The following is a 26,357-nucleotide window of genomic DNA, read 5'->3' on the forward strand; positions in this document are numbered from 1 at the left end:
GATGCAGACAAGTCAGAAGAAGGGACTACTTACTCTCTGTATGCTTAGGGCACCCTTGCAAGATACATACTTCACACTGAGCAATAGCCTGTGCCATCTTTACCAGCTCATTGGAGGCACACTGGGTGTAAAGGAAAGGTAGCAAGCACTCCTGACCACTGGCCAGGATTCACCAGCATTTGCCTGGAACAAGTCGTCTGATAGCTAATTTGCAATGATGCTCCAGGAAGTGGGCTCTGAGCACTGACCATCCACAGCATATCGGATGCAAGGACAGCCCTGGGGAATGGTATATTTAGCCTAGTTTGTCAGTAGCAGGTAAAACCAATAACCAAGGAAATCAGGTGGCCATGTATGGGCTGGGGAAAAGCAGAGGCTGGAGAAGGGTTGGTAGCCCTGGCCCATCTTCCCTCAATAAAGGAAATTCTGACATACATTTTTGGACATGGACACAGTAGGAATTTGTTTTATTTCACTATACATATTTACTACAAAGATTTTCTTTTTTCTTTTCCTTTAAATGGGAGGGGTAGAAGAGAGAGAAAACAAATGCTTGTTAACTGAAAAATGAAATCAAAATTTAAAAAAAATTTCAAAGGTATTGAAAGCAGCTGGTTCTTGCTTCCCAGTGGATCTAGGATAGGCCTTTGCCAGGACCCCACCACTCATGCTCCTGTCCCAAGACTCTCTTTCCTCAAATCCCAGTTCGAATCCCCAGTGGGAAAAGGAAAAAAAAATCTAGAGTCTGTTATAAAATGTCTAAACTGGATAGAGCACTGGCCCTGGACTCAAGAGGACCTGAGTTCAAATCTGACCTCAGACACATAACACTTACTAGCTGTGTGACCCTGGGCACGTCACTTAACCCTATTGCCTAGCCAAAAAAAATAATTAAAAAAAAATAAAAATAAAATGTCTAAACCCATGAGGTCAAAGAAAAAAAAGTGGCATCATGTGACATCCTCATCCAAATCCTGCCCTTTCCCTCATTCAGCTCTGGGCCCAAAAGCTAGAAAAGAGTCAGCTGATTCTGGGTCTAGGACCTGGCTCTAGGAGACTCTAATTCAGTGTTCTTATAATCTGAGGCATGGCCCCTTAATTTTTTTTAATTTTTTTTTCAATAAACAAAAATCTATTTTCTCTCTTTCCCAACCCCAATTGAAAAAGAAAAAAAACTTTGTAACAAAAATGCATAGTCAAGCAAAATTTCTGCATTGGTCATGTCTCAAAAGGTATTTGTTTCATTCTGTACCCTGATCCATCACCTCTTATCAGAAGGAGCACATCCCTCGAAACACACACCCCCAATCTAGGGCTCAAAAGCCTTTCGGGTCCCCAGGGCAGGATGTGGTCCATACTCAAAGCTTCAGTCTTCCAAAAACAGCCGTGACAAAGCTGACTCCCCTTCCTTCTACGAAGTTTTGAGAGAACATTTGGTGTTTAAGCCAGGTACCTGCCTCCCACCATCGGTATGATGGGAAGACTCTGAAGTCAAGTGGAGAAATAGGCTCAGTCGCAATGAGAGGCAGGAGGGGTAAGTGGGTGCAGAGTGTCATTGTTTGCCAGCGCCAAGCCTATTTCTTTTTTATTTTTCTGGTGAGGCAATTGGGGTTAAGTGAATTGCCCAGAGTCACCAAGGACCTATTTCCAAGTAGATTTTTTTTAACTTTTTTTTTTGTCTGGGGAGACGGGAACACATGGGAAGCAGTACCCAGAGAGATGTTCTCCCTATTGATGGCTACATTCTCAGCCTTGCTAGGTTCTATAGTTAACCATTTCCAAACATCTCATGCTGCTACAGTTTCCAGTCCCTAAGTTAAGAAGATAATCTTTCAGATAAATGGAGGAGACTGCCCAGATCAACGACATTTTCTCTACAGAAGGTCCCCCAGCCTGCATGACATGGGCATATGACCAACAGGCCTCCTGGGCTGCTCACCCACCAGAAATTGTTCCTGGACCCAGACCAGGGCTTTGATTCATTGGTACTATCTGGCTAAGGGGCATCCCTATTAAAAAATATCTTCTCCTTGTCATTGTGGGAAAATAAAACCCACTGAAAGATACTGCTCCCATGGTACTTGGTAGATCTAGACCATCAGTGCAACTTTCCCAATAGGGAAATTAAAATCTAACAGGAAGGAGAGGCAAAGATGATAAATGAACCTAGACAAGCTGGGTGAATCCCCTCTTGCTTTCTGGATAATATGGGAGATCTCTTAATTAACACCATTCATTCCAACCTTGCCCTGTATTGTCAACCATTTCATTCCTAGAGGGAGAAATAATAAAGGAGTCATTAGAATATATTTTGTACTCCCTGTGACCCTGAAATTAGAGGGGCCAGAAGGATGGGCTCCCTCTCCTCTGGGGGAGGTGGACTTTGACATCTACTTTCCTCATGGGGCCCTAAAGATTTATTCAGCTTTCCTAGAGAGGTTCCCACAGTGGGACCCAGGTGACTAAGATGTGTGGATCTTAGAAATTCTGCCCTACCCAGTGGATCTCTAAATTTTAGCATCTGAAGGGACCTCAGCGGTCATACCAAAGAAAGCATCCCCACAACAATATGCCCCATCCCTTGCTTGAAGATTTCCATTGATGGGGAGCTCACCACCTCCTGAGGAAGCCTATGTCACTTCTGGAGAGCCCTATCTGATAGGAGGTTCTTCCTAATATCAAGCCTAAATTTGTTTCTTTTCTATTTCAAGCCTATCCCTTCTGGTTTTGTCCTCTGGGGACAAACAGAACAAGTTCAAGCCCCCTTCCAGGATCATCCATCAATTTAGAGTCAAGCTGGCTCTCAGAGCTTCTGCCCTTCCCTCTCATATGGTCATTGATCAAGAGCGGGAAGGGGCCTCAGAGGCCATAGAGGTCCAGCCCCCTCATTTTCCAAGTGAGGAAATGAAGGCTTAGAGAGTGGAAGGGATTTGTCCAAGGTCACACATGTAAGGAAGGCAGTATTTGAACCCAGGTCCTTTCACATTGCTTCTCAAACCCAACCCATATTCCATACTCAAGACCGGAAACAAAAACTTTGAGACTCTCCCCTCTGACTTTCTTACCAGGAGTGACAGTTTTAACCTTTCTCTTCTTCAACCCAGTGTTGAGAATACCAGGATTTCCTCTAGCCCCATCTATCTTTGTTTCAAGATTTTCTCCCCAGGATCTATTTAACAGAGGAGGTATTGTTCTGTCCTTGTTTCATCACCAGAAAAACAATGAATAAAGTCATATTGTAAGGGGATGAGGGACTACTTGTGGCTTTGTCCCCAATTCTGAACCCTGAGAAATCATCTGCTCCAAACCTCTCATTTTACGGATGAGAAAAGTGAGACCTAGAGAGGTATGTATGCTCCCAAGGTGACAAGAGTTGTTCTAGAACCTGTAATCTGGCTGAGATGTCAGGGTTCTTTTGACTACGCGAGAGGCCTTAACTTCAGGGAACCATGCCTCAGTCCCTCCTTTCCCAATGACCCCTCAAAATCTGCTTTCCAGAAGAGCCCTTCCCTCCCTTCCATACCCATATGCCCTTCCTCACGGCTGTTGGTGAAGACCACCTTGGTGGCTGAGCTACTGTTTGGGTGCCTCTGTTCATGGGAAGGCCCTGGAAGAGCCTCAATTGGACCTAACCCCAAGCTGGGGCCTCTTGAGGGGAAGTGACCAGCACACATCCACTCAGCCCAAGGAGAATGGAGAAATGGGAACAAAAAGAGCTCAGTACCAGGGCAGCAGGAGGGAGCGTCCCCTTGGGGCTGGTGACACCCGCGCTGTTTTTGGTGCTGTTCGTCTGGGGCTGCGAAAGAGGAAAGAGACAGAGACAGAGACAGCAAACAAAGACAGAGACAGAGAGCAGGAAAACGCCATGAGCATACTTGGATCTATAGCAAAGATGAGAGGGCTCCCCTACCTAGACTCCCCTTTTAAGTCAGTTCTGGGAGAACATGGACACTGGGTGGGCCATCTATAGTAGGAAGTGGACAGGGAGAGGCAGTGCTCCTGTGGGTACCTGGAAAGGGTGGAAGAGGTGAGAACTACCAGGTGGGGGTAATCAAGGCTACAGCTTCAAAACAGGGTTGCCACTGGGCCAAAGGATCGTGGATGTGGAGCTGAAAGGGACCACAGAGGTCATCTAGATCAATGCTTCTTAAACTATGTGTCGCAACCCCATATGGGGTCATGAAAAATTTGGCAAGAGTAAAATGTTTCTGAACGTGCAATGACAAAAAATTAATTCAAAATCAAATGTGTAATGAATCTGAGGTGTTTCTGGCAGTGCTTGTCTGTATTGCATCAGGCAACTTCACTGCAGCCTTGATTATGAACACACAGCATGTGCACTTTGCACTGTGCATGCCCTCAGGCCGTGCAACACCAACTTATACTGCCAAAACATGAAAAGGGGCCCCGAGTAGAAAAAGTTTAACAAGCCCTGATCTAGACGGACCCCTTTCATTGTGTATAGATGAGGAAACTGAAGCCCAGAGAAGTTGTGACTCACTCAAGGTCATGCAGGTGATTCAGTATTCAAACTCTTAATCTAATATTCTTTGACTGCAACATGGGCATAAGAGCTGAGAGCAAAAGCTGCCAGGGAAAGCCACCCTGCCATCCCAGAACTGGTGGGGCCCAGAAAAGCCAACCAGGGAATACCTCACCTTGACTCCATCCGCCTTCTTATTCAGTAAGCTCTTAGCTGCTGCATTGGGAGGGAAAGAGCAGGTGTTAGAGCCAGAGACCACACCCTGAGGCAGCTTCCTGCAGCAGGACTGGTGCTGGCCAATAGACCCCATTCTGTCGGAGGGCCCCCATTAACAAGGTACACAGGTCCCACCACCAGTTCCTGCCTGATCCAACCTAACCTCCACAGGAGGAGAGTAAAGGGTCCGGACGCCTTTGTGAATTCTGGAGATGTCCCTCTACAGGGGGAGAAGCTGGGCCCCCTGAAGTGAGTGAGAGAAGGGTTCCCAGGAAAACAATGGTCTTTTCTATCAAGTGGTTCAGTCCCCAGAATTCTAGAATTTGCCAGGGACCTGGACTTTCTCAACCACCAAGGTCCCCAGCCCAAATGTGGAGAGTTCATATGACAGGCTCCACAGTGGTGGCTCTGAACATCTCTGATTTCCCTGGCTTGATGTTTTCTCCCAACTTTCTTGCACAGTTCCTCAAAATCCTTTTTCCCTCCCTGAAACCCATGAAGAATGTTTAGGGGTTTCTCACTATATTACCGGTTTCCAAAGGGCCAACCCATTAGAAAACTATTCTCTGATACTGTTTGGAGTGCAGCCTGTCCTAATGGAAGGTAGGGTTGGCCAGAGAGAAAGAATGTTTTAGGGGTCGATCTCACCTGCCCCATCTTGCCTCATTCTACCCTGCAGTCTTTGCCTAGGACACAGGCCATACTTGAAAGCAGGGGCTGACAACTTTTGGAAAGGGTCTCCCAAAGGGTACCTAACTCCAGATTCAGGAGGGTGTTGAACGGCTCTAGCCACAAGTATGCCATATACTCAGGCTGGCCACAGATTCTCAAGACCAGCCAGCCACTTTCCCCAGCAGTAAGAAGTGTGTGGCAGTGGCAGCTGGCCCATGTGCCAAAGAAAACTGGGCTGAGCCCCGTCAGGGCAACCCTGGGCCAAGGGCTGCAAACCCTGCTCTGAGCTGTCCTCTTGCCCCCCACTATCTCAGGTCCCTCAGGGGACTGTGACTGAGTGCTCTGTAACAAACCCTGCAGGTAGCCAGTCCAGGTTTACTTCTCCAGCTCTGGACACTGCCAGTGGTAGCTTCTCTTCCCTAGCCCTGGGGCCACATTTAGACAGCTGAGAATTTCTTCCTCCAGGCCAAGGATAGGTTCCCTTACCCTCTAAAGAACCTTCCACAGCAGCCTGAGCCCACAAAGGAGGGATGGCCTCTGAAGTCAGTAAGATGAACAGGGACCTGGCAAATCGGTACATTTAAGAGTGGGAATAAAAAGAGCGTACTCTCTCCCCACATTATCTTTTTGAAAAGGAAAACTGAGCATCTCTGATGTCTGCCTGACTAGGTATGGTTTAGGGATTTCCTTTCATCTTAATGCGGCATGGAGGCATTTAATGGAAGGCTCAGGAACAGAGAAAACAGAAAAGCACCTAGAAGTTCTGTGTTCCAAACATCAGGCGACCTTCTGAGGAACACGGGCTCACATTCCCCTCCCCGCCTCTCTCCCAGAGGGCACCCCAGCCCCAGACAGAACTTATATTCCTTTTGGTTTCAGAGCAACATTTTTAACCCCTACAACCCATCCTCCCTATGGTCAAGTTCCCTCCCCTCCCCCTTCCCCCCCTCCATTAAGCCCCTGCCTTTAAAGCTTTCTGACCACATTAGCCTATCCCCGACAAGCTTCTTGTTTGTGGTTTCATGTTTCTTTTCCACAGTGCCAGTTGGCTTTGGACCAGGAGGGAGAGGTACCTTGGGTGGTAAGGCCAGGTACCAAGAATGCAGATAAGAGGGATTGAATGATGGAACTGGGAGTAGGAGGAGAGAGAGAAGAGCTCAAATATTTGAGAGGAAGAATGGAGACCCTACGAGAGCTGGAACTGGTGTGGGAACTGGCTGAAGGGGCTGAGGATCATCAATTTAGATCTATAAGGGCCCTTAGAGGCCATCTGGTCCAATCTCTTCATTTTACAGATGAGAAAACCGAGGCCCAGAGAAATGAAGTGACTTGCTCAAAGTCACAGAGGTGGCAGAACTCGGATTTGAACCTGGGTCCTTTGACTTCAAATCAAGCATTTTCAACAATACCAAGAGGGATCCCCTGATAAGGAAAAGAGAAGAAGAAAGAAGGGACTTTGCAATGGTATGGGGTTCACAAGGCCCTGACTAGGGGCAGTGGCAGAAAAATGGTAGTCGGGTTAGGATGGAAGGCTGGAAAAGGAGGCTGAATGTCTAAGAACAGGTCTTTGGGCAGGAGGAGAATGACACACGAGAAAAGCTCGAAAACCCTCCAAAACTGTGCCCTCTAAACCATATGAGGACCACAGACTCCCCCTCCTGAAGGAACCACACAGTTTCCCCAGGACCGGGGCCCTGCCGAGGCAATATTGCCAGAGCCTCAGAGCTCTTGCCCCAGACACAGAAGCAACTTTTCTACATATCCCAGGTCCTCCCCACCCACCATGAGCACCAGGGGCTTTCCCCTATGCAGGTTAGAGTCTAGGTACAGAACTGCAATAAAAAGTTGGCTTACCTTACAGAAAAGTAAAGCAAAAGAGACAGGCAGGTGAGAGAAGGAGAGAGTTGAAGGGGAAGGGGGAGGGAGAGAAGGGAAGAGAAGAGAAGAAAAATGTTTGTGTTGATTCAGACAGAGAGCATATCTTCCAGGAACAGGACTCATAACACCCAAAGGAGAAGCAGGGCCAAGTTTTTTTTCTGCCCTTTTTCCCCCTTCTCCCCCTACCCGCTGCCAGCCCATGCTTACTATTGCCCCCTCCCCCAGGTCAAAAAGGGTGGCCAAGCAGCCATCCTAACCTGGCTGGATGCAGTGATGGTCAGAGAAGCAGCGACCTGCTTTGGGGATGCTCAAACACAAAAGCAAGGATGGTTTCTACGTTGGGCCCATGCAGTGGCGGGGACAGGATGGCTGCGGAAGCTGTGATCCCTGCCTCCCACCCAAACAAAGCTTTGGCAGTCCTGCCGCCACCACTGAGGCCCGAGGGAGAAACCATCCGGGCCCCGTCTCAGCTTTGCCTCTTTCCAAGGGCTCCTGGCAGGGTACCCACAGTCCTAAGGGCCTAGAGCATTAGGCCGAGTCCCCACAGTCCTAACTCTTCTATCATCTTCCCAGAGCCCACCTGGGTGAGAGGCAATGGGCCTGGTTCCCTGGGGCTTTCCAGATGTGACCACATTTACTCTGATTATAGAGCGCAAAAGGGAAATGGATGCTAGCTCAGACTCTATCATAGGGGTTGACAAAGTGCCTTCCTCACAACAACCCTGTGAGGTAGGTTGTACAGTCATCATTAGCATTCCCATTTTACTAATGTGGCAACTGAGGCTCAGAAAGGTGAAGGGATTTGCCATGGTCACAAAATCAGTATGCCAGAGACAGAACCAGAACCCAGGCTCAAGCTTATCAACTCAACTACACAGCACTTGGAAGCCCTATTTTCAAAACAACCCTGTGAGGTAGGTAGTACAAATGTTTAACCCAACTTACAGATGAAGAAACTGAGGTTCAGAAAATGTGAAGTCATGGTCCCATAACTAGTAAATATCAGAGCTAGGATCTAAGCCCACCTTCTGACTCTTTAGTACTCTTTCCAACACATCATTCTGTCTTTCTTATGTCCTGTCTCCCCAACTAAATTTTTAGTCTGTTGAAGTTAGGGGCCTTCTTATATTTCTGCATATCCTTGGACCCAGCACAATGCTCTCCACAGAATCGGTGCTCAGCAAATGTTTGCTACTATCCATTTCCTAGAAATTGCTCATGCCTAGAAGTCTGTGCTCTGTAGGTAGGGTGTGCTATTTGAGAATACTTTTCATTAGCTTTCTCAATGACAGCTAAGTGGCTCAGTGGAGAGAATACCAGACTTAGAGTTAGGAAGACCTGAGTTCAAATTCTGCCACAGACACTTTTTGTGTGATCCTGGGGCAAGTCACCTCTCTCAGGTTCAGTTTTCTCCTGTGCAAAACGGTGATAAAAATAGGCATCTACCTCAGAGTGTTATTGGAAGGATCAAAGGAGATCATACAGGTAAAAGTCCTTTGCAAAAAAGAGCCATATAAATACTAGATGCTTTTATTATTAAGACTCATATTCCTTTATATTTTGTTGTTGGTTAGTTGTTTCTGTCTTGTCCAACCCTTCACAACCCCTTTTTGAGGTTTTCTTTTCAGAGATACTGAAGTGATTTGCTACTTCTTTCTCCAGCTCATTTTACAGATGAGGAAACTGAGGCAAACAGGGTTAAGTGACTTCCTTTATATAGCCTGGGGCTAATTAGATTCTCAGTCAGCCGGTACTCCCCACCAACTATCATTGAGGCTGGAAGAGCCCAGGCAAGTCTGAGCCCTTGAAGTAGGGTTTAAAGGTCTAGCATCCTAGGAATCTTGAGTTCCATATGCTTTGGAGTGTCAGAATGAGACCTCTTCTCTCCCAAGAGACTAGGAGCCTCATCCAAGCTTGGGATCAGCTCTTTCCTATCTGAAACACATTAGTGACCACAATTCACCTGGCTCCAATGAAGGTAAAATGAAGCAAATGTAATTCTTTTAAAGGGGGCAAGAGTATGTTATGATTAATAACAATGTGGCATCTTCTGAGTGCCTTGTTAGAAATACACTTGCCTAGACAATGACTTCCAATCCCACCCCTCAGTAATGTCAAGGCATAAACATTCATTCCTTGCTATCCTGATTGCAAACTCCTTCCCTCAACTTCTAAGGGTGGCCAAAAGATCTTAAATACCAGGGTAAGCACTTTCTTTGGGGAACTGATCTGGGGAAGAACACAGGAGTTTACTGCATGGGTCAAAAAGAAAAACTGTGGATTGTGGGGCTAGCATTTGCAGCCCACTTCTCAACAGGCCATCATTTTTAAGGCCAAGTCTGGATGAAGCAACTTGGCCCGGCTCCCAGGCCCTGTATATCCCATCTGAGGCTACCAGGTCTCACGTTTCACACCAAGAGAACCCATACCTTGCCCTGGCATTCTACACAAGCCAGCCTGCTGCGTGATAGGTTACAAGAGGCATCACTACTCACAGCTATCCCAGAGAGCAATTTGAGGATTGTAATTACAGGTCATAATTTTTAAGGCCTGGGCTTCAAATTTGTTTTCAAGATCCCAAGGTTCAAGGAAGAGACAAATGCAAACGTGAACCTCGCTTATCACATCAGTGACTTCCTAGTGGACTTCAATCTATACAGATCATTCCTTCCCCATTCTTTGGCACCCACAAACGCAGAATTCCTGTATCTATGTTTCTAAGACACAGCAGCTCTTCAGCTGTAGTGACATGTAACACGAATCCAGGCTCCAAAGAGCTTCCCGCCCGCATTCTCTGTCCCAGAAATGAGGGGGTGGGGCACTATAGAAAATGATACCCATTGGTCTCCTGCACGAAGCCAGGTCAAGTCCTGCGAAGACCTACTCTCTGCAAATCTGCTTGGATATCTCTCAGAACCCAGGCAGCTGGATGGAGAGCTCCAGCCTTGGATTCAGGAGGACCTGAGTTCAAATCCAGCCTCAGACACTTGACACTTATTAGCTGTATGACCCTGGGCAAGTAAGTCACTTAATCCCTTTTGCCTCACCAAAAAGCAAAAAAATTAAAAAAAAAACCCAAAACCTCAGACTTTACCTGCTTAAAAATTAATTTAGACAAATTTATCTTTATCTTGAATACTATCTTAAATAAAAGGTGGTGGTGCTCCCCACCAGCAAAAACAAAACAAAACAAAACAAAACATGAGAGCTGTCCATTCAACATCGTGCCAAGTCCCAACCAATGAGCATCCCTAAACCTGACTGGGCTGACGCACCAAGAGTCTTCTATCTAGCAATCCCAGATTCTGCATCAGACCTCATGAAGGGATCTCTAGTAGATATGCAATGAGAATTTTTGCCTAAATTTTAACACAAGGGATGAAATCGGAATGTATAGCTGGAAGTAACTTTAGAGGTCATTATTTTCAGAAAAAAAAATAACAGCTCACATTTATATAGTGCTTTAAGATTTGCAAAGCACTGTGCCTATGAAGAAATCAAGAGTACTGAAGTAGGGTCATGCCAGTGTTCACACAGATACAAGCAGAGCTGGGACTTCTTTTTGATAATAATACCAGCTAACATTTATATGGCAAAAGTTTGCAATTATCTCTTTTTAATCCTCCCAACCCTAGGAGGTAAGGGCAATTACTATCACCATTTTACAGAATGGGAAAGTGAGATGTTCAGTGACCTGCCTGGGTCATAAAGTGACTGAGACAGAATTCAAACTCAGGTTTTTCTGACTCCAAAATCTAGTGCTCTATTCACAATAAAATGCTGCCTCTCAGAGTTTCCTGCCTTCCAACCTAATGCTCTAATCATTACATTGCTTTGGCATGAGAAGTTGGGATCCTTCTCTACTCTGGCTCAGAATTAGAGTCAGAAGGGAACCCAGCAGCCAATTAATCCAACGTGTACTCAAAAGAAGTCCTCTCCACATCATTACACAGAGGAGTGGTCATCTGGTCCCTGATTAAAGATCTCTCATGAGGGGCAACTTTTCCCAAGGCAGCCCATTTCACTTTAGAATTACTCTAGTTAGGAAGTTTTGTTTCTTTTTCTCCCTGATATCAAACCAAAATTTGTCTCTTTGCAAATACATACTCCTTTCCTCTTCAGATGCTAGGGACTTTTTTTTAATGAGGGTGATGAGGGAACAAGTTCCAGAGGAACACAGGAATGACCACACTAGCATTGGCCCGTGGTCCACCCAGACTAACACATGCCGTGGGAGGGCAGAACTATCCTTCCTGATGTTGTATCCTAAAAGTTCAGTATATCCTAGCTTCTATTTAGTAGCTGCTTCTGGCTTTATCAATTCATGTATTTGTCCAAACCCTTCAAGATTACGGTCAGAATCATCTGACAGGGGGCAATTCTTTACTAGGCTTGAATCTAATGTGGTGAAGTAGGAAGAGTGCCGAATTGGTGGTCAGAGGACTTGGGTTCTAGTTATGCTTTTTTCATTTACTACTTATGTGACCTTGGGCAAGTCATTGCCCCTCCAAGCCTCAGTTTCCTCATCTGTAAAATGGGAGTATTGGACTACATGACCTTTAAGGTCCCTTTCAGCTCTAAATCTGGCAATGGTTGGGACAAAATCTACTTCTTCCTATCCTCCTGTTGTCCAAGGTTGTGATTCCTGGTGAAAGAGGGGACAGATAGGGACAGACATGCTCAGGTGTACCCATTTCCTGGTATTTTTGAGCTTTTGTGGTAGCTGGCTTCAGAACTGGCCCAAAGTCAGGCCCACATTACCTCTTGCTAACTCTTGCAATAGGCTTCAAACTGGTCTCTCTGCCTCAAATTTCTTTTCTCTCCAAAATATCCTTCACACTATTAGAGGTAGTTGGCACAGTGCATAGGTTGCCGGACATGAAGTCGGGAAGACTTGAATTGAAATCTCACCTCTGACACCATGTGACCATAGGCAAGTCACGTAAGCTCTCTGAGGATACTTCCTCACCTTTAAAATGAGGGGGGCACGTCTTTAAGGTTACCCCAGCTCTAAAACTCTGACCCTACGCCAGCCAAAGGAATGTTCCAAAGGTATAAATTGATCATACCATTTCCTTGTTTAAATGTCTTCAGGGTCCCCCATGCCTATAGGATAAAATTGGCTCCCTACAGGATTCCAACCTCCCTTTTCTGTCTTATTAACACTACTCTGCTCCATGAATTCTACGTTCCATCGGACCTGGCAGTTATTCCCTGATTTCACCCTGCCTTCTCTCATGCACACACTGTCTCCAACGGCTAGAATGGACTTCATCCCCATCTCTACCCGCTGAAATGCTTCATATCCTTCAGGTGACATCTCTAGTGCCTCCTCCTAACTCTTTTCCAACTTCATCTGAGAAAATCAGGAACCAACTATAGACTCTTCCCCTTACTGGATAAGCAATCCTAGATGTCACTTCATCTCTCTGGGCCTCAGCTTCTTCATCTGTAAAATAGGAGACTAAAATAGATGACCTGAAGACACTTCCAGCCGTAGATCTATGTTCCTCCATGAAGCTTGGCCTGCTCTCCTCTCAAGCTAGAAGTGATTCTTGTCCCCCTTGACTCACCCCAGCTACTGTCTGACCTCTGACACTCATAGCATAGTATAACTTGTACTGTGGTTACTTGTGTACATATCTTATCACCCTGCTTAACTAGAAACTATAAGGATACGGACTTTTTTCATGTCTCCACAATGCCGAGAACAGTGCCCAGTACATAGTAAGGATGGAAATGTTGGATTGAGAGAATGCTCAGCCACTTTAAAGTTCCTAGCTTTATGACCCTGGGCTCTCTGGGCCACTACTATAACACCGGGATCCTAGCACCTGCCTCCCAGATCGTTGAGATCAAATGAGATAATACTTGCAAAGTACACTGCTAACCTTAAAGTGGTACATGAATGTTAGCAATGATTATTATTGAATCTCTTATCTCATTTGACCTTCGTGACCCAATTGAGAGATGACGTTTTTATTGTTGTTCAGTCATTTTGGTCAAGTCCAACTCTTTGGGACCCCACTTGGGATTTTCTTGGCAATGATACTGCAGTGGCTTGCCATTTCCTTCTCTAGTTCATTTTACAAATGAGGAAACTGAGGCAAACAGCCCAGGGTCACATAGCCAGTAAGTGTCTGAGGCCAAATTTGAACTCAGGTCTTCCTGACTCCAGGCACAACATTCTATGCACTGTGCCAGAGATACTTTAGGTAGTTAAAAACTCTGGCTTAGAGGGGGAGAATGATTTGTCCAAGGCCACAAAAATGGCAGCTGGTGGCTGTGGAATTCAAACAGGTTGTGCTCTTTCTCCAGTCAAAAGGAAGAGAAGCTGAATATGGTCAAAGCACATTTTCATCCCACATAGAATCCATCTGACCTGGACAACTAGAGCTGTTTTGCTTGGGGGGAAGGAATGGTCATCTAAAGGTTAGGGAAGGGCCTTAAACACCCTCAGTTTTCCTTTTAGATTATCTGCAGTGGCTCTCAGATCCATGAATTTAATTTAGACCCTTTTTCAACTCATGTATTTCATTCCACCCAAATACTTACCGCCCATGGACTGACAAGCCAACTTTCTTCCTCCAAGCTTTAAAAGCACAGCAGGAGATATTTATCCATCGACAATGATTCCATTATGATTTTTACAAGTTTTGATCCCAGCCCTTTATCTTTCCAGAATGAAGAGACTAATATAGGAGATTTTTAGTTAGTTCTCATAGAAAAGCAACCTCCTCTTATTTCTTTACTTTTACTTTACTTTACTTTTAAATGTTTCTAGTTGTCCCATGTTAAGATACAGTACCTAAGGATAGAGTAGAAGCAGCATTGAACTTGGGACTTGGAAAGTCCTGCTTTTTACTAGCTGGGGCAGCTAAGTGGCACCATGGTGCACAGAGCACCTGGCTTGGAGTCAGGAAGACTTGAGTTCAAATTTGACCTCAGGCACTTACTAGCTGTGTGACCCTGGGCAAGTCCCTTAACCCTGTTTGCCTCAGTTTCCTCATTTGTAAAATGAACTGGATAAGGAAATGGCAAACCACTGCAGTATCTTTGCCAAGAAAACCCCAGTTGAGGTCATGATGAGTCAGACATGACTGAAAACAACTAAACAACAACATTATTTACTAGCAGGGTAACCCTGATGAATACATTCCTTGATCAGTAAAATGGGGCGACACCTGCACTATCTACCTCATTAGACAATGCTGTGAGGTTCAAATGAAGTCATCAGATCACAGATCTAAATTAGGGAGAGATCTCAGAGGACACATAGTCCCATTCTCTCATTTTACAGATAAGGAAACTGAGGCCTTAGGGAAGTTAAGTGATTTGCCCAAGATCACACAGGTTTTACAACGTGAGTGAAAACTGATTTGTAAACTGTAATGTACAAGTCACAGTTATAGACGTCAATCTGAAAAGGACCTGAAGGGCCATCTAATCCAACCACTGCATTTTATAGATAAGGAAACTGGGTCCTAGAGAGGTGAAGTGACTGTCATGGCCAAAGTCACACAAGTTATAATTAGCAGGGGTAGGATTTGAACCCAGTTCTTCTAACTCCAAATCTAATACCTTTTCTATTCCACAATGGGGCTCGTATGGTGGGAATTATAATAGAGTGAATGCATCACCATTTCTTACATCATTAAGAGTGGTTTTCTTTTGTTTTAGTACATTCCCAATGATTCCTAACATTCTGTTGTTTTTAGGAGTTCGTGCCTTCGAGGAATCGTCCTTAACACCTCCAAGGTTCTTGTCCTGGGAGGTCATTACGAAAGAGTACAGGAGACACCCTCCAAAGCATCGTTTGGTATCCCTTCAATGCAGCCTGGCCTCATTCCTGTCTCTACGGATGCTCACTTGCTACTTCTCTGCCTATTACCTATTCTCATAAATGGTTCCCTTATTTGTCCTTATTAGCTTATCAGGAACTGGAAGAGAGGAAGGCCACCTGAACACTTAGAGCCTTGTTGTGCACATTCGCATCCTCCCAGGTCATCTGTGAGAGTTAAAGATGAAACTAATCTCAACACTTGTGTGGAAGGGAAACTCCACTAAAATAATTCCTATTTTAAACTATTTTTAATTCTCCTTAACAAGACAAGATCTCTATCACTACCTCCATTACACAGTGGATTTTTTTAAAACTGCCTTCGGCCCTGCAGAATTCTAAATGTGTTATTCTGAGTTACCCCAGAAATCAACTGGGTCTCAGTGGAAAGTGGGACAAAGGAGATATTTTTTCTTAACTCCTTGGCTCTTCATGGCTCTCCCCTGAGGGGAGAATTGGACAGAGGAAGATTATAGATTTCAGGCTGGTAAAACCTTTGAGGACATCATTGAACTCTCTCATTTTCCAGATTTAAGAACTAAGGTCCCCAAAGTGAAGTCACCTGCCTGAGGTCACACAAGGTCAAAAGTGGCAAAGCCAGGATTTGAACCCAGGTTCTCCGGTTGAAAATCCAGCGCTCTTTCAATGGCACCATATTATGTGTGACCAACTTCACGTCTTGTATGTTTACTGTCTTTTGCTTTATTTGAACAAAGGCTTCTATGAGAACAGCCACAGCTATTCAACCACAGAAGGTGGCAGCTAACAGAGCCTGTTGAAGCTAAGAGGCAAAAGAAGTCCAATTTTCCTCCCCACCTGAACAGAGAACCCTCAATGAGATAGCATCTCAGACCCTGAAGAAAGAATGGAAAAGATCTTATTACAGCCTCCTCTTGCCCAAGGGCATGATCCCTATAGTACAGAGTTAATAGCATCTTCTGAACTCATAACATCTTCTTCAAGTCCCTTATAACATTATGTTGCCACAATTAGACCTTGCTACATATCTACAGATGTGCCTCATCACATTATGATTCTTGGTTTCTCAAATGGCTCATGAGGATTATGACATCAGGTTTGACCTTAGCAACAGTGGACCTCTAATGCTTACTTCATAAAGAAGCAATCGGCTAAATTCTCACTAACCAGGCTATACTTCTAGCCTAACTGGAGTTAGGAGATAGTCAGCTTGAAGGAGAAAGAAGTTCTCTGGCTCCGAGCAAGCAGAGCTTATTAATTGTTCACATTTCAAGTACCTGCCAACATCTTAGATCACAAGCTCTCTCAGGGTAGGCACTGTTTCATTTTTGTCTTTGTAACCCAGTGCTTAGCTCATAATGGGTGTTAATTGATGTTAGGATCATAGATCATAGATCGAGAAATGGAAGGGAGCTCGAAAGTTCTCATCCAACACTCTCATTCTACAGAGGAGGTGAAGAGGCTTGCTGGGAGCAGGAGGGACAGCTAGGGCTAGATCCCACGTCCTCTAATTTCACTTCCAGTGTTCTTTCTCCTGCACCTCACTGACTTCTATTTCCAAGGAGAAGAGATCAGACGTTTTATTTCCCCCAAAGTTCTTAGGAATTCATGGAAAAAGAAAGGGGGTTGGTTCTGAAATCATTGCTCAGAACTGTGCCTTATGGCCAACCCTCACCTTACCCGAGGATGACACTCGGGGAATGAGGGATTCCCCCTAGTGACACAGAAATCCTTGAAACTCAGGCCACCCTCCATCCAACAGGCATTATTAGACCAGAACCAGGTAGGGAACCCAGGCACTGACCATACTGCTTTTCATTTGCTAAACCAAAGGCACATTTCAACAGATGTTAGGGCCTGTCTTGAGCCTGCCGAGCTGTGGTTCCCAGAAGCCCCACTTTTGTTCCTTGCTAAACTCTGACCTTAGGCCACTCTGGGACTGCCATGCTGAGTTCCTTCCCACATGCAGCGCCATTACTCACACAAACAAAGCAGAAACGCTGCCAGGGTCTGGTGGGCCCTGGGACATGCACACAAACCCATGCATCGTTTACCACATTCAACCTGCAAGCAATACCAGCATTCGTCACCAGCTGGAGCTCCAGGCATGGAGTGAGGCTCAGAGGCAGCCTTTTCAAGGGGGCACCGACTCCTTTACATCACATCTTTTATATCACACCCACCCCAGGGAGCTATCAGCTCCATCTCACTCCAGTTCTGTCCCTCCCCACCCTCCCTCAGCTCCAGATTCCCTCATTCCACCTCAGAGAGCCCGGTAACCATTAAAAGGGGGGGGGGCAGCATTTAGCTTAATCCTTTCTGTAGACAGCTCTCTCATTGGAAAGACAACTAATGCTGAGACCCGTTTCAACCACTGCTCTCCAGCCTGTGATCCACTCAAAGGAGCCTCCCTTTAGGCAATATTACTGACTTTGCTCCTTATCAGAGAGAATAGTTCCTTCCCTGGTAGAAACATTGGTAGTTACATCCTCCCTGCTAGGAAGGGAAAAGCATCTCTGGGCAAAGATCTCCTTTGGAGTTTAGGGACATGGAGAAGATTTTAGTATTCTTTGCTGGGAAAAAAGAGGACTTTTTGTTTGTTTGTTCCTACTACAGCCTACTGATCATGGGATCATAAATGCAGAGCCAGAAGGGACCTCAGAGGCCATTCAGGATGACCACCTCATTTTACAGAGGTGGAAACTGATGTCCTGGGAAGTGAAATAATTTACCCAAGGTTACAGAGTAAGTATCAGAGGCACTATTTGACTCCAGAGCAATGGCTGTTTCCATCATACCACAATACTTCCACTGAGATGGGCTTTCACAAGCTCCATATGAGATCTCAGAATCTGATCCCATCTGGCTGGGGGGAAGGCTGTGCATGTTGTAAGGGAAGAGGTGTGGGGACGTCCCGTGGAAATGCTTTCCTCCTCCTAGGAAACTCTACTCCTATGATCCATAGAGGAGCATTCCAGCTCAATTGTTCTCCCTCCACCCCACTCCACCGCCTTGCCTTCTCCTGCCCTTGAACAGGAGGCCTTCACTCAAGGAGAGCTCTTCTGCTACCTGGTCACAGAAGAAAGTCTGTGCTAAGCTGGGACCTGTCATCCAGATCTTGTTGCTGGACTTCCCAGGTATGAGCCAGTGAGTCAGGAAAGCACAGAATGGTGAGGTGGGAAATGGACCCTGGACATCATCCACTCCAACCCCCCATTTTATGAGGTGGAACCTGAGACCCAGAGAGATGAGAAGACTGGACCAAGGTCACACAGCAAGTCAGTGACAGAGTGAGCTGGAACTAGAAACTAAGACTTGGGATTCCCAGTCCGTGTTGGAATTTCCAATACTCATATGGTCCCAGGAAAACAATTTCTCTGGCCTCAAGGAGCACACCACACAAAAAACTGGCAGGTTCTTCACCAACCTGGACATGTTGTGGGCTGAGAGGGGGTGAGGCAGGGAGGAGGGTGGTATTCAGAGGAAGAGATCTAAAAGGAAACCTGCCAAGACCATTCTCACGGAGGATCAATTCATAGCTGAGACACAGAATAAAGAATAGAATTCTCCCTGCAAGTGGCAGACAAAGCAGGGGCCACACATGCATCGTGGAAAACAAGGCAATACTAGATTACAGGCTCCTGTACTTACCGGTCCCAACCCAATGCAGCCATGGCTTTCCCTGGACAGAGCCCATGAGGGGCTAAGCAGAGAGTTCCATGGGCAGTGACTGGGATGCCACTTTCTTTAACCTCAGAAATGGAACTCAGGGCCACAGGTCCCCATGGGAGAAAGAAGGTACATTCAAAGGCTGCCTATTCGGGTTCTGAGACCTGGATCCTATCCCTCTTACCCCCAACCCTCCTTCTCTGCCAGGCCCCTCCTGTATGTGCTTCTTGCCACCACTTGCCCTAGATTCAGCAGCAGGGGCAGGTTGGGACAGGAGGTGAGGATGCTGGGACAGGAAGCTGAGAGCCTTAGGATGAGAAGTGGCAATGAGTACTCCCTGTTCCCCCCAGGGCACACAGAGTCCAAGTAGGAGGCTAAACAGTGACTGAGAGGGGCCCAAAGCCTAAAACTGGCTTTCCCCTTCCCAAGCCGCCTCTGCTCCTGTTCCCCATTCAGGATTCCAGATCTGCCCAGCAGCAGCTCTGCCTCTGTAGCTGCTGTGTCATCAACACAATCCTGAACAGGGGCCATTTCAGGCAAGTTCCAGAAAGCAGTAGAATCCCTGGGAAGGTGGACACTTTGGAATAGATACCCTATGCCCTAACCCGAGGGACCAGGGGACTCTCAGGTCTCATTACATCAAAGTTCTTTTCTGAGAGTGTAGACCCTTGGTCTTTCTTGATGACAGCTTTTTTCTTATTCCTATTTCTGTGGGTGGGTGAGGGGGTGACGCAGCTGGGCCTCCCGGCTCTGTGCCTTTCTGGCTGCAGTCAGGGGAACAGTCCCCAAAGCCTTAGCAGGGAGCTGGGCACTGGCTGGATGAGTTGTATATGATGGATGAAGTTGCATGCTGGTTGAGTTTCTAAGCAGGTGGTGGGTGAGGAAGGGGTGGGAAGGGAGGGCGGGACTCTTCAAGACACGTCTACCTTGTTCCACCAACCCCATGGTGGCACCGGAGGCCGCAGCTGACATTGTGGCCGGAGCGGTGGTCTGTCTGCCCACTGTTAGCACCAGGTTAGAAAACAAGGGAGAAGGAAAGCAGTGAGGGGGAAGGGAGAAAGAAAGGAAGGAAGGAAGGAAGGAAGGAAGGAAGGAAGGAAGGAAGGAAAGAAGGGAGGGAGGAAAGAAGGGAGGGAAGGAGGAAGAAAGGAAGGAAAGGGAAAGAGGAAGGAAGGAAGGAGGGAAAGAAGGAGAGAAAGAAGGAAGGCAGGAGGAGGGAGGGAAGTAAAGGAGGAAAAGAGGTAGGGAGGAATTGAAGATGGAAGGGAGGAAGGAAAGAGGGAGGGAGGGAGGAAGGAAAGGATGGGAGAGAGGAAGTAAGGAAGGAGAAGAAAGGGGAAGGAGAGTGAGAAAGAGAAGGAAAAGGATGGGAAGTTGGGGAAGAAAGAGGGACGGACACAGACAGAGGGATGGGCAAGATAAGGAAAGAAAAGAGACAAAGGAAGCAGAAAAAGATTAGAGTTCAAGTTTAGGTGGAGAGACAAGACTGTCGGCACCAGAATCCCTGTCCCAAAACAGAGTGCAAACAAATCTAGGTCCATCAACATTTGGAAAAGCATTTGCCTCCTTTCTCCTTAGAAAACCCCAAATGGGGGCTTCTTGAGTGGGCACAGACCTAGGGGACAAAGGGGGGGCAGGAAGGGGGAAACACAGCTGGGACCTGGGAAACAGGGTCCCCAAGTCCTCTGTAGAGCAGCAGACAATGGAAAAAGTCCCATTAGTATTGGTGTGACATTATGTGGTCCTAATCCCAGCAGTACAATATCACAGCAAAAGTAACAGGAACTTTCAGGGCAAGTAGAAGGGATTGGCAGGGAGGGGAGGCACGAGGAAATGGGGAAGGAGCTATGAGATGTGAACAGAAAGATGAACCATACGAGAGACAGAGAGAGAGAGAGAGAGCGAGAGAGAGACAGACAGAGAGAGACAGAGAGAGACAGAGAGAGACAGAGACTGAGAGAGACAGACAGACTGAAAGAGAGAGAGAGAGAGAGAGAGAGAGAGAGAGAGAGAGAGAGACTGACTTCCGACATTCAGTTATTACAGACTAACAGCGACGTCACGTGGTGCAAAGACATTTCATCCAGGCGTGGCGGGTGCATCCAGCTCCACTCCGGAGGCTGCCCCCAACCCTTTCCTGGGACCATACTCGGCTTGTCCTCCTGATCTGGCTTCCATTCATATCTGCTTCTGGGGTCTACACCCAGACACCTGAATGCCCTCAGCTTGAGCCTCTCTTCCCTGACTTCCACTCCTAGTTTCACCCTTCTCTCTGAGGTCACCAGCAGTAGGGCCCCTCTCCTAGGTGCCCAAGCATACCAGAGAGAAGCAGTGGCTATAGACTGGTCGAATACCATGCCTAGTAGCTCCTCATCTCACATAACCTCAGATTCTTTCCTCTGAGCCATCAGCACTTTCTGAAGTATATCTACCCCTTGACAAGATAAGATCTTAGATGGTTGGGAACAAAAGCAAAAACAAAAACAAAACACAAGACCCAGAGGCTACAGAGCGGCTAAACCAACACGCCTGGACAAACACACGGGAGACCTGCAGTTCTCACTGGGGGTGCTGTGGGCAGCACAAACACTCAGTAGGGAAGAGAGACCCCTGAGACACAAGTAAGATACTGAGGAAGAAGGAGACACAGAGAAGAGAAAACAAAACAGAACAGGACTGTAACTGTAACGTGGCCTTCCAGCAGGACCCCCATTCTGGCCCGGGGGCTGCAGGTGACACAGCCGCCGCTGTCTGCAGCAGGACACAGTAGGGTAGAGCCCTGGTGATGGAGCAGCAGTCTTCAGGAGGCCCCACTTTGCAGGTGAGATGAACACAATAGGATCCAGATGTTGCTTACACAGCCAAGAAAGACCACGGCCATGTGGGGACAGGGTGGAAGGGGAAGCCCCTCACAGGACAATGGGAGAGTCAGGGTTGGAGAAACAGAGATTTGCCTGAGCACTGGCAAAGATGTGGGCAGAAGGAAGCATGTGTGGGGAGGGGATAGGAAGTGGGCTGAGAATGAAGCGGGTTGTTGGAGCCACTGAGAAAGCCTTGGAGCTGGGTCCTTCTCTAGGCCTTCTTCCTGGCAAGGTTTAGCTTGGAAAAAGTCTTGACTCTCTGACCTCTTGAATAAGAAAAAAGTACAGGGCAAGGAAGCCAGCACCTTATTCTTTCTTTTCTGGGAAAAACTGTTCTCACCTGAGAAGTTTCGTGTTGCCAGCATGGTGGTAAGGATCGCCCCCTAAGAGAGAAAAGAAAGATTTAGTCATTTGGTCATTCAACAAGCATTTATTAAATGCCTATCATGTGCATAGCAGAGGGCCGCTAGGAAGTAGAGAGCGCTGGGTCTGGAGTCAGAAAGACTCATCTCTGTGAGTTCAAATCAGGCCTCAGATGCTTACTAGTTGTGTGACCCTGGGCAAGTCACTTAACTGTTTACCTCAGTTTCCTCATCTGTAAAATGAGCTGGAGAAGGAAACAGCAAATCACTCCAGTACCTTTGCCATGGAAATCCTAAATGGGGTCACCAAGAGTCAAACATGACTGAAACACGTCGTTCCCCCCATCCCACCTTCACCTCCAATAGAACGGAAGTTTCTTGACAGCAAGTACTATTTTATTTCCAGGGTCTTGCAGAGTGCCGGGCACATTTCAGTCATTTTTCAGTAGTTTCTGACTCTTCGTGAGCCCATGACACATCGGCATTCATGATGAGGGCATGTACTCAGGACACGCAGACAGGAAATGGAGTGTCAGGGTGGGGAAATGCCAGGTATATCGATTTGACTGCAATGTAAATGTGCAAAGGGGAATAATGTGACATTAATTCTGGAAAGGAAAAGGGAGGCTAAAACCTGATGTGATGCACAGCAGGTGGGGGCTGGGCCTAGAGTCAGCAAGTCCTGGGCTGGAACTCTGGGTTTAAATGGCATAATGTCTATAAAGCGCTTTGCAAACTGTCACGCGCTAGTCACGCAGCTCTTCCTACTGCATTGATGTCAGCTTGCGTTCCTATTAATCCCTCCTTAGGAACATACTACCTAGGTCTCCGTATTATTGTTGAATCATTTCAGTCATTTCTGACTCCATGACCCCATTTGGGGTTTTCTTGGTAGAGATACTGCAGTGGTTTGCCATTTCCTTCTACAGCTCTTTTTACAGATGAGAAAACTGAGGCAAACGGGGTTAAGTGACCTGCCCAAGGTCACACAGTCAGTAAATGTCTGAGGCATATTAGAACTCAGATCTTCCTGACTCCAGGGCTGGCACTCTATCCACTGCATGACCTAGTTGCCCACGTAATACTGTGCAGGTCATTAAAACTCTCTAGTCTGTTTCTTCATCTGTAAAATGGTGGTAATAAGATCTGTAGCAGTTACTCAGCACTATTAGGAGGATAAAATGAGATCATCATGTACAGAGCCATATAAACATCTGTTGTTATTAAGCCACATTGGGAAGGACCATGATGAGGAATTTAGATTTTTTTTTCCTTCAGAAGCAACCGGAAGCCATTGAAGATCCCTAAGCAAGCAGGAGGCCTGTAGCTTGGGAAGATTATTTCAGGTGAAGGCAGCCATGTGAAGGAAGGATTGGAGAGGGGCCAGACTGGAAGCAAGGAGACCTGTTAGGAAGTTACTACAGTGCCTGCTCGCAGAAAAGGATCTTATAAACTCTTTCACACCAAGGGATGAATGGCTGATGATGTTTGATGTGGAACCCTTCCCAAGATGTTTTCATTTTAACAGAGGACAAGACTCCTCGGACCAAGGGAAAGAATATCTAAGTGGGGAATTTTAGGTATCAGTTATTTGGTGTGGGAGGTATTTTTCCCCCTGGTAGGAAGTCAGAGTGTCCTTGAAATGAGTGGCCCACAGGAGTCTTGACCTTCATCTTTAATTTCCTGATCTCTGGAAGTCCTGAATAAGGAAACAGAGTCAAGATTTCGTTTTTGTCCAGTTTTGGTTTTATTTTTTTTTAATGATTAAATGCTTTTGAGTTCTACTTCTAAAAATCTGAGGGCATATATGAAACTGGTTTAAAAACCTGCTATCATTGTAGCTGGCAGGGAGCAGAATGGGAGAGAGCAGAAGAGAAGGAAACAGAGGCTCCATTGTCCCTCCATCTCCCTTTCCATTTTGGCCCACTGGACCACGGACTATCTCAAGTTGGAATCAATAAAGAAGGTAGAAAGCAGCAGATGAAGGTTTTTGTTGTTGTTTTTTTTTTGTGCAGCTCCCACCCCCACCCCCACCCCCCAAGAGAGTCTGCTTTACCTGGCCAAGTGCTCTGTCCAGAAATTCTCAGCTTTGGAAGGCCAAGGGAAGACCCCAAGGACATTTACTACTGTTTGGCTAGGGGAGCCTGAAGGCTCAGGGATAGTTTTTATCTTCAGCCTTCACATTCTATGACTGATTTTTCAACCCTAAGCACAGCTTTGAGATTCTGGGAGTCATGTAGTCTTTCAAGGAGAAACTGTACCTTCCACCTTTCCTTGGAGAAGTGGGGGACTAGGGGTGCAGAATATTGAATACACTATCTGATGTAGTCCCTGGGACTATTGGCTTTGCTTAACTGCTTTTCTTAGTTACAAAGGTAAGCTCACTGAATGTGTATATAGGTGGAGGTTAGAATGACTGTATCAGGAAATGGCTGTGATATAAAAACAAATAACATTGATAAAATTTTTAAAAGCTGTACAAGAATGTGACCTGTACAAATGTGTCATTTTCCTGAGGGGGGGAAAAATGGGAATTTTCACTGAAGAGGAATGTGGAATGTTGCAGATGCTGTTAGAAGTGACCATTGTGTGGCTTGTGTTTTTCTTTTCAGAAGGGAATGATCACTTCAGGTTGGGGGAGATGGTGAGAGAGGGAGGGCCATGTCTTCAGATATCTGTGATGTAAAAACAGAAGGCACCAACAGCATTTTTAAAGAAAATAAAAGACTTTACCTTCAGCTTTCTCCTGGCATTGAATTTCTTGAGACACTCCACAGTCTCCTGCCTGTGCATCATTGAGGCCACGGTTGAGCGTTGCTGTGGGAAGGAGGAGATGCTATTAGAAGGTCAGGAGAAGGCCCTTAGGAATGGAAAACATCCATTTCCCCCAGGCCAGTGGGGAGGAGACAGTGGCATCAAACCTAAGAGGTTTCCACCACCAGGCTACCTGATGACGTAGAGCTGAGAGATAATACCAATTACAGATTAAGGCCAGGAAGCCTAACTGGCCTAAACCAACCCATCCTCCAGCCAGTCAGCACAATCTCAAACCATCTTCCTTCTGGTGTTCTTCTATGACAATTTTTTGTTGATTTCTTGCTGGATGTGAGTCCTCTGAGAGAGGAGACTGATCCTAATTTTCTAATCTGTTCTCCCAAGTAATATACCAAATTATTTTGAAACTACAGCTATCCCTTCCATATCACAGGGGTTAGGGGCATGGTGCCCCCACAATCTGGAAAATCCTCAAAAAATGTTTAGCCCTCACAACATGACAACTATGAAAGTGTTTTTGCATGACTGCACATGTATAACCTGTATCAAATTGCTTGCCTTTTCAATGACAGTGGGTGGGGAGGGAGGAAGGGAGAAAATTTGGAACCCAAAATTTTAAAAACAAAAGTTAAAAAAAATTGTTTTCACATGCAACTGGGAAATAAGATATACAGGAAACGGAGTTCAGAAATCTATCCTGCCCTACAGGAAAACTGAAGGAGAAAAGGATAAGAGAAAGGGGGGAGATATAGAAGGGAGAGCAGATTAGGGGTATTCAGAATGTATGCCATCTTGGGGTGGGGGAGGGACGAGATAGGGAGAAAATTTGGAACTCAAAAGCTTGTGGAAGTAAATGTTGAAAACTAAAAATAAATTAATTAATTAAAAACAAAACAAACAAAAAAAATTTTAGCCCTCCTTTCACACCAGAGAAGTCTGAATTATTATGGTATTAAACAATACCAAAACATATTGATATTATACAATACTACACATATATTTTATGCATTACTGAGTTTCTAAATATTTTCTGTGTCATTTGTTGGCCTTTGGGTGTTGTCTGCAGCTTCTGCAAAACTCCTAAAAAATTCCCATTTAATTTCTTATGCTGAGCAATGATATTTTGAAACCACAGAGGGGAAAGCCACAATGTGAAAGGGATAACCATAGTAGATATTCTAATAATACTTCAAAGTCTAATCATCAGTTCAGAAGAAATGTGTCTACCGGCCTATTGGCCTGCCAACCTGGAAAGAGTAAGAATCCTGATTTGTCCTGGTTGTAAGAGCTTTACACGTTACAGTCATCAAAAGTAAACAAGTCCAGCACTCCTAGAAGCCACAGGGGTATCCCACAAGACTACCCACCCTCGTTCCCATCACCTCCTGGGTCCCTAAAGAAAGCCCAACTATCTAAGCACTTACGTGCCAAGTCCTGGGGCCCCAAGGGAGACACTTACGCAGACCCATGGGTGTTTCAGGGCCTCATGAGCTGTGATCCTTTTTGCAGGGTTGATGGTTAACATCTGGTTGATAAGGTTTTTGGCTTCAGGAGTGACAGTATCCCACTCAGGGGATGGGAACTAGAGGAGGAGGAAGAGAGAAAAAAACCTCACAAGAAGA

The 26,357-nt window shown here is 46.0% G+C and overlaps 1 protein-coding gene across 4 annotated transcripts in view; it reads right to left on the reverse strand.

The window, feature by feature from the left end:
• Positions 1–26,357, reverse strand: part of CAMK2B (calcium/calmodulin dependent protein kinase II beta) — a 295,350-nt gene that overhangs the window by 35,646 nt on the left and 233,347 nt on the right. For 3 of the 4 annotated variants that reach the window (XM_027851833.1, XM_027851858.1, XM_027851850.1), the window contains 5 exons: positions 26,195–26,317; positions 24,694–24,777; positions 21,939–21,981; positions 4,659–4,699; positions 3,725–3,796 (listed from right to left, as the gene is read on the reverse strand). In XM_027851833.1, coding sequence (XP_027707634.1) covers positions 3,725–3,796; positions 4,659–4,699; positions 21,939–21,981; positions 24,694–24,777; positions 26,195–26,317 — 363 coding nt within the window. The remainder of the gene's footprint in view (positions 1–3,724; positions 3,797–4,658; positions 4,700–21,938; positions 21,982–24,693; positions 24,778–26,194; positions 26,318–26,357) is intronic. The other variant, XM_027851841.1, reaches the window with a different exon arrangement.

The sequence above is a fragment of the Vombatus ursinus genome, unplaced genomic scaffold (assembly GCF_900497805.2).
Source record: "Vombatus ursinus unplaced genomic scaffold, bare-nosed wombat genome assembly UNPS02000580.1, whole genome shotgun sequence".
In the NCBI taxonomy this organism is placed as follows: domain Eukaryota; kingdom Metazoa; phylum Chordata; class Mammalia; order Diprotodontia; family Vombatidae; genus Vombatus; species Vombatus ursinus.